At 42.0% G+C, this 19,171-nt stretch overlaps 1 protein-coding gene across 6 annotated transcripts in view; it reads left to right on the top strand.

Moving 5' to 3' along the window:
* Positions 1-19,171, top strand: part of SCAP (SREBF chaperone) — a 258,977-nt gene that overhangs the window by 207,023 nt on the left and 32,783 nt on the right. For all 6 annotated transcript variants that reach the window (XM_033931922.1, XM_033931925.1, XM_033931923.1 and 3 more), the window contains 5 exons: positions 3,737-4,185; positions 4,298-4,495; positions 10,640-10,841; positions 11,488-11,603; positions 13,486-14,056. In XM_033931922.1, coding sequence (XP_033787813.1) covers positions 3,737-4,185; positions 4,298-4,495; positions 10,640-10,841; positions 11,488-11,603; positions 13,486-14,056 — 1,536 coding nt within the window. The remainder of the gene's footprint in view (positions 1-3,736; positions 4,186-4,297; positions 4,496-10,639; positions 10,842-11,487; positions 11,604-13,485; positions 14,057-19,171) is intronic.

Genomic DNA, 19,171 nt, shown 5'->3' with positions numbered 1-19,171 from the left:
GTGGGGGGAGGGTAAGGGGGAAAATCAAATTTAGATATATAATGTATTAGATATAAAAGTGATACTATGAAATTATCAATTGTATTTTAAATATTATGTACACTTTATGTAAAAATTTGAAAATAAAAATAATTGGAAAAAAAAATAATTTTTCACTATTCTGTTTACTTAATATTTCATAATAAAGTAATTATAAAATAAAAAAAAAAAAAAAAAAAAAAATTAGAAATCAATTGAATACCCCAATCTTCCTTCAGCCATGGGACCAGTGCCTCATGATGACAGTCTTCTGGTACCAAAGCCACCAGAGAAATGGAACTTAAACGAAACTGACGAAGAATCTGGAAAGCATCAGCCAAGCACTGACAGTGACATTGATCCTGATTTTGAACTATGTACGTCTGGTGAGCCTCGTCTTATAACACAGTCAGTATTAAACAACCTGGTCGAGGACTTAGGTTTGTCAACAGCGGAATTATTGGATTCAGGATGGTGTTTGCTTTTGCCAGGTACAAACATTTCTGTCTTTTGAAACTGCCAAGATGATTTAACAAATTTCTTTGCACAGGTTGAAAACCTCTGTATCTGCACTGCTCACAACTTTGGGTTGTACACATGACCCCATGAGTGGCGTCTTTTTATTGATTCGTCAGTGTTAAACCTCAAGGCTGTTTTGTTATACAATGGCAATGTCAACCCATTGATACCTATTGGCTATGCTGCACACATGAAAGAAACTTATGAAATATGGGACTGCTGTTAAAGCATATCCAGCATACCAAGTACAAGTAGTAGCTCTGTTACTTGGAATGCAGCTTGGATATACCAAGTACTGTTGTTTTATTTGTGAATGGGACAGCTGTGCTAAGGAGATGCATTACATTCAAAAGAACTGGCCACTCCGTAAGAATTTGGTTTCAGGACAGAAAAATGTGGTACGTGAACTACTTGTTAACCCGACAAAGATATTTTTGTCTCCTCTTCACATAAAACTTGGACTATTGAAAAATTTCATAAAAGCGATGAACAAGGAAGGCGAAGGTTTTCTTTATCTAAGACAGATGTTTCCAAGAATAACTAATGCCAAGATTAAGGAAGGCATTTTTGTCGGTCCACAAATCAGATACATCATCAATGATGAGAGATTTGAAGATCTATTAGTTGGGCCAGAGGAAATCACCTGGAAAGCATTCAAGGATGTCATTGAGAATTTTCTTGGCAATTACCGATCACCAAACTATATTCAACTGGTTGATAATCTTCTTAGAGCATGCAAAACTATTACATGCAACATGTCACTGAAGATGCACTTTCTACATTCACACTTGGACTTCTTCCCCAGAAATCTTGATGTAGTCAGCGATGAACAAGGTGAAAGGTTTCACCAGGACATTGCCACTATGGAAAAAAGGTATCAAGGCAACTGGAATCCATTAATGCTGGCTGACTGTTGTTGGACACTTCAACGAGATGCACCGGACACTGAGTGCAAACGAAAATCATCAGGAAAAAACTTTTAGCCATGGCGAATTATCACAGCGTATCAGAAACTTTGTGCATGAAAGCATGCTACAGTCAATTAACGATACCATCGTGTCTCTCAAAATTTCTACATGATACAGTCAGTGGGAAATTATATTTGTGTTTATTTTGAAGGGGTCTATCATAATCACCAGTTTGTTTTAAGGAAGCAACGCTTAGGGAAAAATTTGTCCAGTGAGAAATTCTGTTTTGGCAACCATAAAAGGATTTACCTATCACTGTTTTTGTGGGTTTTCAAATGACCATTAGGTTTAAGATCTGCTGACTTCAGGTGTACTATTGAGCTACCCATTTTCTGAATTAGCTGTGTGTATTAAAGCAGCAGGATATAATGGAATTAGAAAAAGTTCAAAAAAGAGTGACCGAATTATAAAGGGAATGGAATGCCTCTCATATGAGGAGAGGTTAAAGAGGTTAGGGCTCTTCAGCTTGGAAAAGAGACAGCTGAGGGGGGATTTGATCAGTGGTGTAGAGGGGAAGGTTGGTGCCTGGGGCCCACGCCATGCTTCCCCGCGCTATTTGACACCCCCCTACTCTTCCCTGCCACTTGAGAAACCCTCGCGTTCCTCTTGAAATGTTCGCTGGTGTGAGCAGCATTTTCCACTTGCTGCTTGTGCCAGCCTCATCCACCCTTCTGATGTCATGTCCTGGTCCTGCAACTAGGAAATGACATCAGAAGGGAGCCAAGATTGGAGAACATATAGATGGTGAAGACAGTGCCTAGGGCGGTCTGACCCCACTTACTACACTACTGGATGTGATTGATGTCCATAAAATCCTAAATGGTGTAGAACAGGTAAAAGTGAATTGATTTAAAAAAAAAAAAAACTCTTTCAAACGCTACTAAGACTAGGGGACACTCAATGAAGTCACAAGGAAATACTTTTAAAACAAATAGAAGGAAATATTTTTTTTTTTATTCAATGAATAGTTAAGCTCTGGAACTCAATGCCAGAGGATGTAGTAACAGCAGTTAGCATAGCTGGGTTTAAAAAAAGGTTTGGACAAGTTCCTGAAGGAAAAGTCTATAGTGTGCTATTGAGATGGACATGGGGAAGCCACTGCTTGCCCTGAAATCAGTAGCATGGGATGTTGCTACTATTTGGGTTTCTGCCAAGTACTTGTGACCTGGATTGGCCACTGTTGGAAACAAGATTTAGGCAAGATGGACCATTGGTCTGTCCCAGTATGGCTAGTCATATGTTCTTATGATTACATTAGGGGAACGATTCTATAATTTGTTCTTGGAGAGCATGCAATAGGAATCTGTTCTTTTTTTTTTTTTATAATTCTTTATTCATTTTTAAAACTTTCATCAAGTGTACAACAATCATAATAAACACAATTAATCAGAGCACTGGCATATCTTATCATTATAATCTAAACATACAAATGTAACCCTCTCCCCACCCTCCCTCAAAGCCCTTTATTCATAATAAGAAACCTATATTTGTATCCCTCCCCCCTCCCAATACAATATGGTGTATAACTAATAGAAAAATGGCATTTAATCATGACAAAAAGACGTTAATGGCTCCCAAATTTTAATAAAATTATTATAATTTCCATTTTGTATCGCTATTGATCTTTCCATTCTATATATGTGACATAATGAATTCCACCAAAAATTAAAATTCAACCTAGTGTGATCTTTCCAATTATTAGTAATATGTTGGATGGCAACTCCAGTCATGATCATTAAAAGTTTATTATTACACGATGATATCTGACTCTTTTTTCTCATATACATTCCAAATATCACAGTATCATAAGATAACGCTACATGGTTTTCCAATAAACAATTTATTTGATCCCAGATTGAGTTCCAAAAGGCTAAGATACGGGGACAGTAGAATAAAAGATGATAACAGGAATCTGTTCTATAAAGGAATCAAGGTGTCTAGATTCTGTTATAGAATACGATTGTAACCATCTGTCAATGCACTTTATTTAAGTCAGCCATAGAACTAGTGTAACTGCACGGGAGGGAAATATATAACTTACAGTATTTTTAAACAGTCAAGTTTCAGGATTGTCACAATGAATATGCATGAAATAGATTTCCCTACATATTGTGTGTGGTAGTCCTGAAAACCTAATTAGTTAGGTGTGCTTCTAGAAGAGAATTGAGAAACCCTGCTGTAAGGTAATGGTGACAAGCATGCTAATGTAATTCTCTCTTGATATAACGCAGGCTGGGACGGTGATTTGGATTGGAATCCTTGTTTACACGGACCCAGCTGGCCTTCGGACTTACCTGACTGCACAGGTCACAGAGCAGAGCCGCTTGGTGGATGCAGAAATGCCACCTTTGCCTTTGCAGGGCATCCTTCCTGCAGGAGACGCCGAGAGTGCCCTTTCAGTTTTCCCATCTGGTACCTCCCAGGCCCTGGAAAACCAGTCACAGCAGAGAAACCAGAAGGAAGTGATGGATTCTCTAAGAGAGAGGTTGGAGGTCCAACCTAGGGCCTGGAGTGAGAGACCAGAAATTCACGCCACGGAGCAAAATGGTGCGAGCATGTTGGAGCATAGCACCAGGGCAGAGGTGACATGGGGACCAGAGGATGAAGAGATCTGGAGGAAGCTTTCCTTCCGACACTGGCCTTCCCTCTTCAGCTACTACAATATCACTTTGGCTAAAAAGTATGTTGACATGAAACATTTCATACTCTGCTAGAATTGAGAACCTAGGAAAGCTGTTACTTAAATGGGTTTTCATGTGCAGTTTAGTAAATGTGTACCATTGCTTCCATAGGTACATTAGCATCCTTCCAGTGATCCCAGTCACATTATACTTGAGTCCACAAGAGGTCCTAGAAGCTCGGCACCCTCAGGAATCCGACCGTTACTATCCTTTTTTTCCTGCACGTGATGAGTTGTCAGAGGATGGTGGAGGGAAACCTTCAGAGCCCCTCTCCAAACCTCAGGGGCATGTGGATGTGACCCTATACCAGTAACGTTCTCCTTTTTGTAAAATTCCTTCACTCCTTTTTAAACTTGCACCATTCCACTTTCACCTTGTCTTTTGGAATAAGACTAGAGCAAGATTAATTATGGCAAAAGGAAACGTAGAAGAGACACTTAGGCCTGGTCATAGAAGTAGGGAAGGGTTTCTTGAGTTTTTCTGCATTCTTTTGTTAAGGCGTGCTCTGCTTTCACTCTAGTAGTTCAGGTCTAGAAGTGTACCGGCCTGTAGAGCAGTGGTCTCAAACTCGCAGCCTGGGGGCCACATGCGGCCCGCCATGTACTATTTTGATGCCCTCGGTATGTTTATTATAATCACAAAAGTAAAATAAAACAGTTTCCTGATCATATGTCTCTTTAGCTATAAATGACAATATTATTATTAAGACTTAGCCAAAAGGAAAGATTTATAAACTATAAAGAGTTTTACCTCATGCAAAATTGTCATTTCTTTAATAAGACATTAACTATTTTTTCTGAGGCCCTCCAAGTACCTACAAATCCCAAATGTGGCCCTGCAAAGGGTTTGAGTTTGAGACCACTGTTGTAGATGAATTGTAACATGACATGTTTCTGAGGTGGAGCTCTTTTGTGTGTGTTTCAGATGAGCTGAGTCAGAAAGAATTTGTGAGGAAGAATTTACCAGACTGCTGAAGTGCTGCCATTTGTCTTTATGTGGTGGGATCTCTAGATTTTATCTACACTGACTCTACCTGTGAAATGTTAGCACTGCAAATCAGTAGCTAAACCAGAAGCCCTTTTTTTTGGGGGGGGGAGGAGAGGGAGACAGATGGACTCAGGGTGGCACACATTTCTTTTTGCCCTCCCTCATCCACTGACCCTTTCATTAAAATTCATAATTTCACTGGTGGATGTCTAAGACTCACCAGCTGAAGAGGTCCACTGCCTTACCACATTCCCCTCCCCCTCCCAGAGCAGCAGCGGTGGCACATTTCCAGTTTCTTGTACATGAACGGTTCAGGCAGCATAGGGGGGAGGGGAATCAAGCTTTGAAGTTCTTTAGCTAGGGAAGCTTGGGCATACCCATCAGCTATTCAGCAGGTGCCATAATTTTGGAGGAACCTAAGCCCAGTTGGGAGGGGCACAGCCCCCTCCCCTGTGACTAAGCCACTGCTGCAAATATTCTAGAGTACACTTCCAGTTGAGAAAAGAGAACAAGCTGAAGAACCATGTTAACCATATTCTTTTTTTTTTATTTTAAAATTCTTTATTCATTTTTGACTCTTGCAACAAGTGTACAATATTCAATCATATAATTTGTACATATCACTTGACATTCTTAATTATTATCCATTACATATAAAAAAAGACTCCCCTCCCCCCACCCAACCCAATCATCAATAATAAATTCATTAAATCACATAACATACCAACCCATCCCCACACTAATTATATTCCTATGTAATAACAAGGTGTCGAAAGGGTCTAATCATTAGAATATCAATGGCCCCCCAAATCTTTTTGAATCTATTATAACTTCCTTGCTGAAGAGCAAGCACTCTCTCCATTTTATAAATATGACAAACTGAATTCCACCAAAAGGTATAATTAAGTTTAGTATAATCCTTCCAATTTCCAGTAATATGTTGAAAGGCAACCCCCGTCAATATTAATAAAAGTTTATTGTTATTTGCCGAAATTTGACTCTTGAATCTCATAGATGTTCCAAATAAAATAGTATCATAGGATAGGGCAACATGATTTTCTAACAATGAATTAATTTGGGACCAAATTACCTTCCAAAAGGTATTGACAAAGGGACAAAAAGTAAATGATCAAGAGTCCCAGCATCTAAATTACAATGCTAGCATCTATTAGACCTAGAGCTATCCAACTTTTGTAAACGAACTGAGGTCCAAAAAGCTCTATGCAACAAAAAGAACCAAGTTTGTCTCATAGATGCTGACCTTGTAATTTTTAATCTCCAAAACCAAAGTTGTGGCCATTGAGAAGCAGAAATTTGGTGCTTGATCTCAATGCTCCAAATATCCCTAAGTCCTGTTTTTTGTGTTTTGTTCAAATATCCATATAATAATTTATACCACTGCGCGGCTTGGAGACCCAAAAAATCCGCCTGAAAGCATAGGAATTCCAAACTATACTGAGTATTAAGATCTTTCCATTAACCATATTCCTCACCTGGCACATAGGCAAAACATAGATCATCAGCTATCAAAGAATAAGAGACTGCAAAATAGAAACAAATATATAAACAACTGTTTGAAACAGTGGAATGAATCATCCGAGTTCTATGGGGAACTTTGCTTTGAGGAACGAATCAGCCGAGTTGCCATTATGGCCTATGGGGAACTTTGCTTTGATATACGAGCACTTCTGGAACAAATTATGCTCGCAAACCAAGGTACCACTGTATTTTCTTACTGTTTTTGTCAAATCCATTTTAATTTTCCCAGTTGGGTTCATTCTGCTCTGTCTTCATCACTTTCATTTGTTGGCTAGGTTCTCATTAACACTTTCTGTTTCTTTGCCCTCTCTATATTTTTCTCTTCCTCTTCTGAATCTGTCCCTGGTATTTATCCTGCTGTTCATTTTTTTTCTCTATTTATACCTGTAGCTAGATTTCATTTCTTCTCCTTTTTTCCTTTCACCTACTTATCAACGTTCTATTTCCTACTCTCACTTTCTTGCTATTCTCAGTCGACACCCCTCTTTCTTCCCTTCCCCAGTCTCCTATCCCTCCTTTTTTACTCACTATAAAGTGACTCCATTTCTACTCTCTGTACTTATCCCCTTCCTCCTATCTACCTTTTTCTTCTCCTTCCCTGTCACTCATCCCTTCTCTACCTCCTGTCCCATTCTTATATCATATTTCAAATCCAGGGTCCCAATTCCCCTTTTCCGTCTTCTTACCTCCTTCAGAGAGCTGTACTCTTCCTTTGTCTCTCATCTTCTCTATAACCCTCTGTCAACTACCTCCCAGAACTTCTACAAATTCTCCAGGTTTTTTCACAATGTCTCACTGTCCCTTTTTTTTGTATTCAGTTTCACAGCCCTGCTTATAATCACACAGTCGCTTTAATCCTTGTTGTCCTCCTAATCCCTGGTCAATTTCTTAATCTTCATGATCACCCTCAGCAAATCCACAGGTTACTACTCTTCTAAATCTGAGCCTTCAGTCAGTCCCACTGAAATGCTATGTCCACATTTAATACTGTCAGTATCCAGCTAGTCTTAAGTCAGTCTTCTGGTCTCCACCTGAACTTGAGTCCCTACTTTCCCTCATCCCCAAATCCCTAATAGCTGCCCTCCTGTTCTGGCTCTGCTGCTGCCAGCTGTGCAAGTTTTGAAACATGAGAACAGGTGCCTCCTATTTCTCATAGTTCAAAAATGCCATAGTGCTGGTGGCAGTGAAGCCAGAAGAATGGCACAGCAGTTGGCAGCAAAGGAGCATGCTCCTGCCCCTGTAAAGGGTGGTCCACTGAAGAAGACTTTTGGTGCCCTTGTTCGTTGACATTCTGAGCTAGTGCTTTATTGGCTTGCCCCTTAAGCTACACACTTTGCAGCGTTAATCACCCCCTCCTTTACCCACATACAGACTAGGTAATTTTCAGACAATTTATGCATTTGCATAAATAGCTTTTGAAAATAACGTTGTGACTGCAGCTACTGTGATCTTTCCGCCTGTCGGAAACAAAATCAATTCACTGGAATTAAAAATTTAATGTAATGCAATGTCCATATTTATATCCCGCTTAACCACAAAGTTCCAAGTGGGTTAAAATAAAAGATAATACAATGTCAAAAAATTTACAAACCAATAAATATAACTTGAAATATAATCATAGTATCCACCCTACTTAATCAAAAATACATCTGAAATAACCGTGTTTTTATTGCTTTCCTAAAAAGCCCGGTATATTAGGCAAGTTTCTTATTTCACTGGGCAGAGAATTCCAAAACTCTGCAGCTCCTCCCAAGAGTTTTCTCTTCCTAGATGCTATTACCAATAACAATTATCCCCCCCCCCAAATAAAAAAGGGCTTCTGGTTTAGCTACTAATTTCCAGTGCTAACATTTCACAGGAAGAGTCAGTTCAGATAAAATCTAGAGATCCCATTATACAAAGACAACAAATGACCTGTCAAAAACGCACCGGACAAAGGCATGCCGTCAATCCCGCAGTGGCATTTATGCGCAGGACAGATGCGTGCCGCCTTTCAGGGCTTCCCCTTTGTGGTGTGTGTGGGGAAATCCCCCCACTAAACTTACTAGTACTCGTGCTCCTGTTGGGAGTGGGGAGGAATCCTCCTACTACACTGAAAACTCCCAAAGAGTGAAAAAATGGGAGTTTTCACTGTACTGATGGGGGTTCCCCCCCAAACGGGAGTGCGAACACTTATAGGTTCCCCACTCACACCACAAATGGAAAGCCCTCAAAGCCCAGGAAATGGCGGCGCACATTTTTCCTGCACGCAAATTAGAGAATGACATGGGGACAGATTTTTCCCCGTCCCTGTGGGAACTCATTTTCCCATCCCATTCCCGCGAGTTTTTTTCCTGTCCTTGCCCCATTCCTGCAAGTTCCATCCTCATTTGCACAAGCTTCAAACACTTTAAAATCATAAGTGGTTCTGGTCCTGGTCCCTGCCCCAACGACAAAACTCTCGGGGATGGGATGGGGAAATTGAGTTCCTGCAGGGACAGGAACAAATTTGTCCCTGTGTCATTCTCTAGCGCAAATGTCACGGGATTGTCGGCGTGCCTTTGTCTGGTGTGCTTTAATTACGGTACCAAATACCTAGTTGTGTGATATACTTTTATCAAATAAGCTGGACATAACCCATATAAAATTAAAAAAATAAAAAGCTTTTAAATTAAATTCTTGCCTCAATTGGCAACCATGCAGTTCTCGTAGTAACATAAGTTTAGCAGCAACATTTTGTAAAATCTGCAGTCGTTTCATCTGTTTGGCAGGAAGACCTAGCAGACATACGCACCATCGCTCGATACAATGGCATGATGACTTCCCGTGTCCTGGTTGTTATGCCCCTCTTTATGATGCCCAGCATCCTGTTGGCTTTTTTCGAGGCTGCTGCGCACTGTGCAGATGGCTTCAGTGATGGTGGATGCATCACTGAAGCCATGTGCGCAGCAGCCTCGAAAAAAGCCAACAGGATGCTGGGCATCATAAAGAGGGGCATAACAACCAGGACGCGGGAAGTCATCATGCCATTGTATCGAGCGATGGTGCGTCCACATCTGGAATACTGCGTTCAGTATTGGTCGCCGCACCTCAAGAAGGACATGGCGGTACTTGAGAGAGTCCAAAGGAGAGCAACGAAACTGGTAAAAGGGCTGGAACACTGCCCATACGCGGAGAGGTTGGATAGGCTGGGGCTCTTCTCTCTGGAAAAAAGGAGGCTCAGGGGAGATATGATAGAGACCTTCAAGATCATGAGGGGCATAGAGAGGGTGGATAGGGACAGATTCTTCAGACTGAAGGGGACAACAAGTACGAGGGGGCATTCGGAGAAACTGAAGGGAGATAGGTTCAAAACAAATGCAAGGAAGTTTTTTTTCACCCAAAGGGTCGTGGACACTTGGAATGCGCTACCGGAGGAAGTGATCAGGCAGAGTACGGTACAGGGATTCAAATAGGGATTGGACGGATTCCTGAGGGATAAAGGGATCGTGGGATACTGAGGGAGGAGCTGGGATGTAACACAAGTATAGAAAGCTAACCAGGTAATAAGTATAGAAACCCAACCAGGTCGTGCATGTGCAAGACCGGAGGGTTAGGACTTTGATGGGAAGATAGGACTTCAATGAGAAACCAAGGTGGCAAGGGAGCCCCTTCTGGTGATTCAGACAGGTTGTGACCTGTTTGGGCCGCCGCGGGAGCGGACTGCCGGGCAGGATGGACCTATGGTCTGACCCGGCGGAGGCACTGCTTATGTTTTTATGTTCTTATATACAGTATTACAATAATCCAATGAGGTAAATATTAAGGATTGAATTATGACTTGCAGAAAAATAAAAACATTAGTTCTTCATAGCAATATTTTATTGCAGATGTCATTAAAAAGTACATATGTATGTTAGAGAAGCTTATTTGACTTTGTTAGAAATGTTTTCTTTGCTCTTCTTACAGAGTGGGTGCTTTGGGACTGGCCTCAGGGATCCTGCTGGTCCTCCTGCTCTTCTGTCTGTACCGAGTATTGTGCCCCAGGAACTATGGCCAGAATGGGCTTTCCCACAGTCGGAGGAAGAGGGGCGATCTGCCCTGTGATGACTACGGCTATTCACCCCCTGTTACTGAAATTGTGCCACTGGTTCTCCGAGGTCACCTTATGGTAGGTTTTTGTGAGGATCTCCATTTGATTTTAGACTACATCAGGGGTCTCCAAACTTTTTGCCATGAGGACCACATTGGGTACTTCAGCACTTTTCAGTGGTCCATAGGAAAAAAAAAAAAAAGAGAAATAACTCTAGATATGAGTTTTATTGAAAGCAGAACATTTTATAAACTAATTACAGAGTATGTGAGATTAAATTATTGTATATTAATGACAACGAACACTACCAGCAAATGCTCATATTTTCATCACAGATTATAATAAAACCATTAATTGCATCATTAATTAGATATGATCATTTGAACCCCTATTCCTGATAAAATCATGAAAAGGCGACTATTATTTTTATCCAAAGTGGGTTTAACATGAAGAATCGTTCCAGAAATTATTGCTTCATATGTCAAAGGAATAGAGGATTGAAGAATATTGTTAATTTGCCCACAAATCGACTTCCAAAAGCCAAGTATCAATGGACAAAAAAACAAAAAGAAGATCCAAAGTCCCTATATCAATATGACAATGCCAACATCTATTAGATTTTGTTTAACTGAACTGGGGTCCAAAAAATCCTATGTAATAAAAAAATAAAAAGTTGCAAGAACCCTCACAGAAGATGTGTGCTCATCTCTCTTTCTCTCTGCAGGATATTGAGTGCCTGGCCAATGATGGGATGCTGCTGGTGACCTGTTGTTTGGCAGGGCAGATCCGCGTGTGGGATGCCCAGACTGGAGACTGTCTCACCATCATCCCAAAACAAGGGTATGAAATTGCTAGCTGTCATTCATGCTCCCCAGTCTGAACTACAAAGTAGCTGGAACCTATATACTCTTTGTTTTTATATACTATATATCATTCACAGTCATGCGAAACTTAAGGCAAATCCAAAAATTCTTTGACAGAAAACAATTCCATGGTCAAATCCCTAGTCCTAGGACTTATAGACTACTGCAACATCCTCTATCTCTCCTGCCCTGCAGTCATGATAAAACAACTACAAACAGTACAAAACGCAGCCCTGAGACTGATCTGTTCGCTGAAGAAATACGACCACATCACCGCCGCTTACCTCGACTCACACTGGCTCCCAATACAAACAAGAATACAATTCAAATTTTACTGTCTGCTATTTAAAGCAATGAATGGAGACAGCCCCGCCTGCTTGAATGATTCATAGACAAAAGCGTGCGACGACAAAGGTGCGCTGACAACCCAGCGCAGATAACTGAGCGCAAGGCGGAAGCGCGCCGAAGATAAACAGTATTCTAAGGGGCTACGACGGGGGGTGTTGGTGGGGAACCCCCCCACTTTACTTAATAGAGATCGTGCCGGCGTTGGGGGGGTTTGGGGGGTTGTAACCCCCCTCATTTACTGGAAACTTTAACATTTTCCCTCTTTTTTAGGGAAAAAGCGAAGTTTTCAGTATAATGTGGGGGGTTACAACCCCCCAAACCCCCCACAACGCCGGCACGATCTCAACATTAAGTAAAGTGTGTGTGTGTGGGGGGGGGGGGGTTCCCCCACCAACACCTCCCGTCGGTGCCCCTTAAAATACTGTTTTTTTTCGGCGCGCTTCTGCCTTGCGCTCAGTTGTCTGCGCTGGGTTGTCAGCCAGGGAACAGAAAACACGGCGGCAGGGAACACGAAACCCTAAGTGCGCAGGCGCGCTTAGAGTTTTATTATATAGGATATGTGTATATAAATACAGTGTATATCAATGCAAAGAAATGTGATTAGCAGGCGTGAAGGTTACATTAAAATGTAGGTTTGCTCCAAGTAGAGCTTTCTTAAGGTTTTTACCGATGTTACCAAAGTATTTTTAAAATCCAGGATTTTGATTTTCCTGTGGTTTCTTTCCACCATGGCCATTACATATCATCATACCATATGATTATTGGCACTTATTTGCTTACTTGTTGTTTGTTCAAGGAGAGCCTCATGCAGGGGAGTCTAGGATCACTCTATTCCTCACTGATATACTATACTATATAAAATTTATAACCCGCTCTAATCTTAAAAATAGATTCTAGGCAGACAACAGCACTTAAAAATTGCAGCTACATTTCCTCTTCATTTTTACATTAAATTCATTAAAAATGAGTTTTTAAAATTTTCTGAAAAATAAAATGGGAAGAGATTTTCCTTAATTTTGTAGAAAGGTCATTCCAAAGCTTAGTATCACTACACTTCTCCCTCTGTATTCGCGGTGATTGGGGCTGGACTGACCCCCAAATGCGTAAAAACTACGAATAACTTTTCATATGGTGTTTTAGCCTTCCCTGCTCTGCCTGTGGGCTCCTTCAAATTGAGCCCGGTGCCACCATGATGGGTCCTTCTCAGCAGCTGAGAGAGGGGGTGTGGTGGACAGGGGAAGCCAGGGGGTACCTCTTCCCTGGCTGGACGAAGCCATACTCACGCTTTATCCACCAGCTCCTGTATTTTCCACATATTCAGCATGTTGGCCTGTGTGTAAGCGCTGTTTTCTACCTTGCACTGTCCTTGTGAAAGATTGTTCATATTGCAGTTTCACTATATCTGTGTTGTTTTGGTAATTTTTCTGATGTACACCTATTACAGCCTGAGTGAAAAACTGTTCAATTTTGGAGATTCATTTTAACCTGTTTTATGATTGACTTGAAATCAGGTTGCAGCGGGAGAATAGCGGTATCTTTGATTATCAAGAGTGCTGGGACCAGTTGTCCGACTCGAAGAGTGGAACAGAAGATTCCTTTGAAAATGGTTACCCCCTGAATCAGAAGGTCACTCCAACACAGCTCCTGCTCTTTTATGACCAACCAGATCTCACCAGTCTCATTGACACCAACTTCTCAGACCAGGTGAAATGTGAGGAGCCAAAGACACGGCAAAGAATGTGTGCCCAGGACAGAGACACTGGCTATGACTTCAACAGCCTTGTCCAAAGGGTCTGTGAAGAACACAACCCATCCAACTGTGTTAGCTTCCCTGGCTTCTCCTCTCTGCCTCGCGGACAATCCTCTGCACCTGCCATGGCCAATGGTACTTGGTCACCAGGGTGCTGCTTAGAGGGGGCTTGCATTAGTGCCAGGAGGAAGAGCTTGGGAGACAACCCTTCTCCTCTTTTAGAAAAGACTTCCCCAATACCCACGTGGGCAGGGGATTTTGAGAGCTCAGTCTGGAGCCTGGGTCTGCAGGGGAACCTCATTGTTGCTGGAAGGAGTAACGGAACACTCGAGGTAAGCAAAATATCTTACTCGTCTATAAATCCTGAGATAAGGCAAGTGCTGAAAGCACATAAGTAATTTAAAAAATATTCTTGTTTTAAGATGTATGGGTTGTAAATCTAAGAAATTCCAACAGCGTCTGTTGTCTTTTCAAGCAGCTTTATGGGCTAAGGATTTGAATTACGTATTTACATCTTCTGACTCCTACCAACAGTTTCAACGTGCTTTAAAAACGCATCTTTTTATAGAATCTTTTGGAAGTTAAATATTTGTTGCTGTATTCATCTGCATTCTTTATCTTTTGTGAACCGCATAGAACTTAGCGGTGTTTGTGGTATAGAATTGAGTTTTATGTTTGTTTTATTTAGAATGCAGCCTAGATCAGGAGTTCTAAAACTGGGTAGGTGGAAGATCCATAGAAAATTAAATGCTCGTACGTAATTAGAAAGGCATTCCCAAAAACCACCATGTTAATTATTTTTCCTGAACTTTAATTATACCTTTACAGTTGACATGAGACATCGAATGGCATCCCTTCAGTGAATTTTCCCTCTTTCTATTTTCTATTACAAACGGCACTAATCTTTGTCCATTCGGTTCACAACTTCTCCCTCAACACTCTTTACTGTGCAACTTACCTCTACACCCTACAAACTGCTTGGGGTTCTGGTACTAATTCATCTCGGAAGCAAAGTCACATTAGAATGAAGTATATACAGTGGAACCTTGGTTTGCAAGCATAATTTGTTCCAGAAGCATGCTCGTAAAGCAAAGTGCTCATATATCAAAGCAACTTTCCCCATAGGAATGAATGGAAACGTGGGCGATTCGTACCACATCCCAAAAAGACCCCAAAGAGTAGCAACATTCCATGGTACTGATCCAGGGCAAGCAGTGGCTTCCCCCATGTCTGTCTCAATAACAGACTGTGGACTTTTCCTCCAGGAACTTGTCCAAACCTTTTTATTTCCTACCTAAGAGCCTAAATTTGGCTTCCAGACCCTCCCTACCACATTTTCCTATAACAAGCAGTGTGACAAGCCCATTACAAACCAAACTGAAGGCTACATTTATTTATTTGCAAGTGTAGCAACCAAACATGAAAACCTGAGTAGTTTAGGATTATATACAGTTATGAAGGACTCAGAAAGATAAATAACATATGTTCTTATCAGATAATTAGTCACCGCGAATGCACACCAACCCTTGCTGGGCCCTGCACTTAAGGGCTGTTCCTACAACCTGCTAGAAATAACAGAGATGACATACAATGGGAATGGGGACTTGTATACCACCTTTTTGTGGCTTTAGCATTTCAAAGCTGACACTCAAAGCGGTGGGCACTGGAGGATTAAGTGACTTGCCCAGGGTCACAAGGAGCAACACTGGGATTTGATCTCGCAACCTCTGGGTACAGAGCAGCAGCTCTACCAGTGAGCCACACCTTCCCCACTACTCCTGTAATGAGGAGTCTGTAAACAAGAGCTCTGCAGATCACAGTGCAGAGAAGAGGACTGCAGAAGCCTCGTTAATAGCATGTCAGGCCAAATGGAATGACTAGCACCCAGCTTAGTTCCCAGCTGTCCCTTTTATGAGTCTTTGGGTAGACATTGTCCTTGCAGATAAGCAAGCTCCTCCCCATGTTCTGAACCTTGAAGAGCAATCCCAGACATTGTCCTTGGAGATGAGGAGTCTCCTCGTCAGGTCCTGACTCTTAGAGATACAGTAAGCTTGGGATTCAGGAAAGTCCCAGAACTCAGATAAAGTGGCTAGGTCATGCTGAGCTTTGTACCAAAGGACAGGGTTGTTCACATGACATCAGCTCAGATGAGCAAGTGAAGGTGAAATTTCACTGCTGATGTAATATGTCCTTGGCCAGACAGCACATAGTACAAGATTCTCCTCTGAAGTTTGCAGAGAAAGGTCAGGAATTCTGCTTCACGGAATTATTGTCTGTGATGTATTGCAGGACACTGCAGCCATAATCTGTCATTTGCTACCTAGGCAGAGCCTGTGCTCCTACAGCTAGACTGTAGACAGAGGAGGAGGGGAAAGGAGATGCTAGACTGAGGGGATAAGGTAATGCCTTGAGCATGATTGAAAGTTTGCCTAAGTATGAGATATTTGGGCTGGCCCTGTGTATTAAACTCAGAAATCTTGGTGTATCTTGTGTAGGAAGGTTGTTTGTAATCTGAAACAAATTTACCTTGAAGATGGGTTGGATATTTTCAACAGAAAGCAGCTTTATTTGATTTATCTTGCATTTTACATAATTATGTATTTTCTTTGGCTCAGAAATCTGCTTTCCTTTTCATCCTAACCAGACCAATCCAGAATGGTTGTAGCCAGTCTTACTTGCAAGGTAGTTCAGCCTCCGATACACAAAAGGGTTCTCGAGGGCTTTTACCAATCCTGGTAGCAGCCACCGAGAACCCTATGCAAGGAGCTCATTAATAATAAAATGAGCACTCTTATAGTGCACAGTAGAGAATACCCACCTTTTACCATATAAAATTTTCTGGCAGGTCTGGAGCTGCTACCGTGTTTCCCCGAAAATAAGACAGTGTTTTATATTCATTTGGGGTCCAAAAAAGGCACTAAGTCTTATTTTCGGGGTATCCACAGGACCATCTCTCCCTTCCTCTCTTTCACCCCAATTCTTCCTCTTTCCTTTCTCTCCCCCACATGTGCATAACCTTTCCACCCTTCCCTCCCTCCTGTCCCTTGTGCAGCAGAACCCTTGAGCACCCCCCCACCGTGCAGCCAAACCCCTGATAACATCATCAGTAACATGGCAGAGTGAAATCCCTGATGGACAAGGCCAACTAGCCTGTTTAGAGTGCTGCTAGTCCATTGCTGCTTCGGTTGAAGGTAGGGCTTGCTCGCGGTCAGTGGAGAGGGAAGGATGGAGGGTCAGCAGGGGTTTGGCTGTGCGGGGAGGGGTGTTGCGGGGGGAGGGGGCAGGAGGGTTGAACGGTTGCTGGCAAATCCCAGGACTAGGGCTTATTTTTTGGGTAGGACTTGTATTAAGACCTACCCTGAAAATAATGCTAGGGCTTATTTTCGGGGTAGGTTTTATTTTCAGGGAAACATGGTAGTAGATTTTTGTGTGTGTCCTGCGCCTTAACAGCTGCATTCTGAACATAGGCGTGGGACTCATGCACATAGAACAAGCATAACAGCTGTGTCCAAATCATTTGTGAAACTCAAAATAAAGACAGTAATAATAAACTTCCTCGAGAGCTCAGGAATTGTGCTGGGCCTGTGAACAAGAGCTGTGCCTACCTCTCAGTTCTTGGGCGCAGGTGCCAGACACAGTTCCTCCCCCTTTCATTGGGGATTTCTCAGTTGTGCGGCTTATTCATCTTGCTTGTCAACAGAGAATGCGAAGATTTCTTGTAACAGGGGGTTCCCCATAGACAAGATAAATTGAAAAACACATATCCTCCCAGAATCCCGTGACTTAACAATTTAGCTATCATACTTAAGCAATTTTCTGGGGCAATAGCTGAGGAGAAAGTCACTCCGGATCTAGGTGGTTTTTTTTGTTTTTTTTAATTCTAAGAGAAGTAGGGGTGCCGTTGGATGATGTCACCTAGTTTGTCTTTATGCTGCTTTTTTCAACATCGCTATCCATCAAAGCCAACTCGCAAAATTGGTTGGATACGGAAAATGTGTGTTACCGTACGAAAGACCTTATCTCCTGGGTGCTTCAAAAGCAACAGCAACCATCTGCACTGAATTTGTTTTCTGTTGAACCAGAAGAAAACGTTAGAAAATAACCATTCTTGAGTACTTATTTTTTTTCCCCTCTGATTTCTGGTGTTTTACTATAGTTTCATAAAAAAGAAACTAAAAACCAATTTTTTTAAATATTTGTATGATTTTCCTCCTCTGGTAGCTTATTATATTTAGAAGGATGTACTTTTTTGTGGGGATATGGTGGGATACAAATTTCTAATAGCAGATCGATAAAGGCATCCATAGATAGTAGGGAAGGACCTAGGCAGATTAAGAACACTGTCTAGTCCTGATATAAAACTTCCCTTTTATAAAGAACTAGTCTTATAGCCCGTTACATTAACGGGTGCTAGAATATATGTGTGTGTGTCTGTCTTTATTTCTTTCTGTCTCTCTCCTTAGCCTGTTTCTGTATTTCTGTCTTTCTTTTTCCTCGGCTGTCCACCACCACCCCTTGCCTGCTCCCCACGCAGCCAAAGGGAAACAGTGATTTAATTCCCAAAAAGTCACCAAAAGATATCCACCTAAATTTCTGCACACTCCCCCATCTACTAAAACAAAATGGGATCACAATCCATTCATCATGAGTCAGTTTCAAAATTAGAATGCTGCCTGCACTGAACTGTGAGCAAAAAAAAATAATAATTAATGAATCAGGCAATGTGACATGAGCAGCAAAATATGTTTTTGCTGAGTGAGTTATTCACTATTAATGGCAAAATTCACTGCAGATCTTTGCACAACAACAAAAATAAATTCCAAAAGACAATGGTGGAAAAAGTGTTCAATAGTAACTGATTTGGTAATAAATTCTAAGATAGTTTCTTATCAAACTTTCAGTAGCCCTGATAACCAGAAGCTTACTTTTCATCCAAGCTATGCTTTTGGCCTTCGTACAGTTTCAAGACTGACACTGCCACCCCCCTTCCCATGGTCCCGACTACGAACCTAGTGATTCCAGTAGCGTGTGCAGCAGCAATCTTCACACGCTGCTTCGGGCCCTTCTACTGCCCTGATTTACTCTGGCACGTCCCTGATGACATCATCAGAGCCGCGGCAGAGCAAATCAGGGCAGTAGAAGGACTCGAAGCAGCGTGTGAAGATTACTGCTGCACACGCTGCTGGAATCACCAGGTTCGTAGTCGGGACCGCGGGAAGGGAAGGGGGGGGGAGGCAAAGGACTCCGTAGCCGCTGACAGCTACCGACAGCCGCAGCGGCCTTCAGCCGCCGCGGCCTACATCACCTTGGGGGGGGGGGGGATTCTCACGCATGCGCACTCCTACCTTCGGTGCCCTACAGCGCACAGAAAACGGGCGCACGCAGGTGAGAGTGTGCATGCGCGCTTAGGGCTTTTTATATTAAATGATAAATTGAGGACCTGCATG

Source organism: Geotrypetes seraphini, chromosome 2 (genome assembly GCF_902459505.1).
Source record: "Geotrypetes seraphini chromosome 2, aGeoSer1.1, whole genome shotgun sequence".
Taxonomy (NCBI): domain Eukaryota; kingdom Metazoa; phylum Chordata; class Amphibia; order Gymnophiona; family Dermophiidae; genus Geotrypetes; species Geotrypetes seraphini.
The sequence above is the reverse complement of the archived record's forward strand: the minus strand, read 5'-3'. Positions and strand labels throughout refer to the sequence as shown.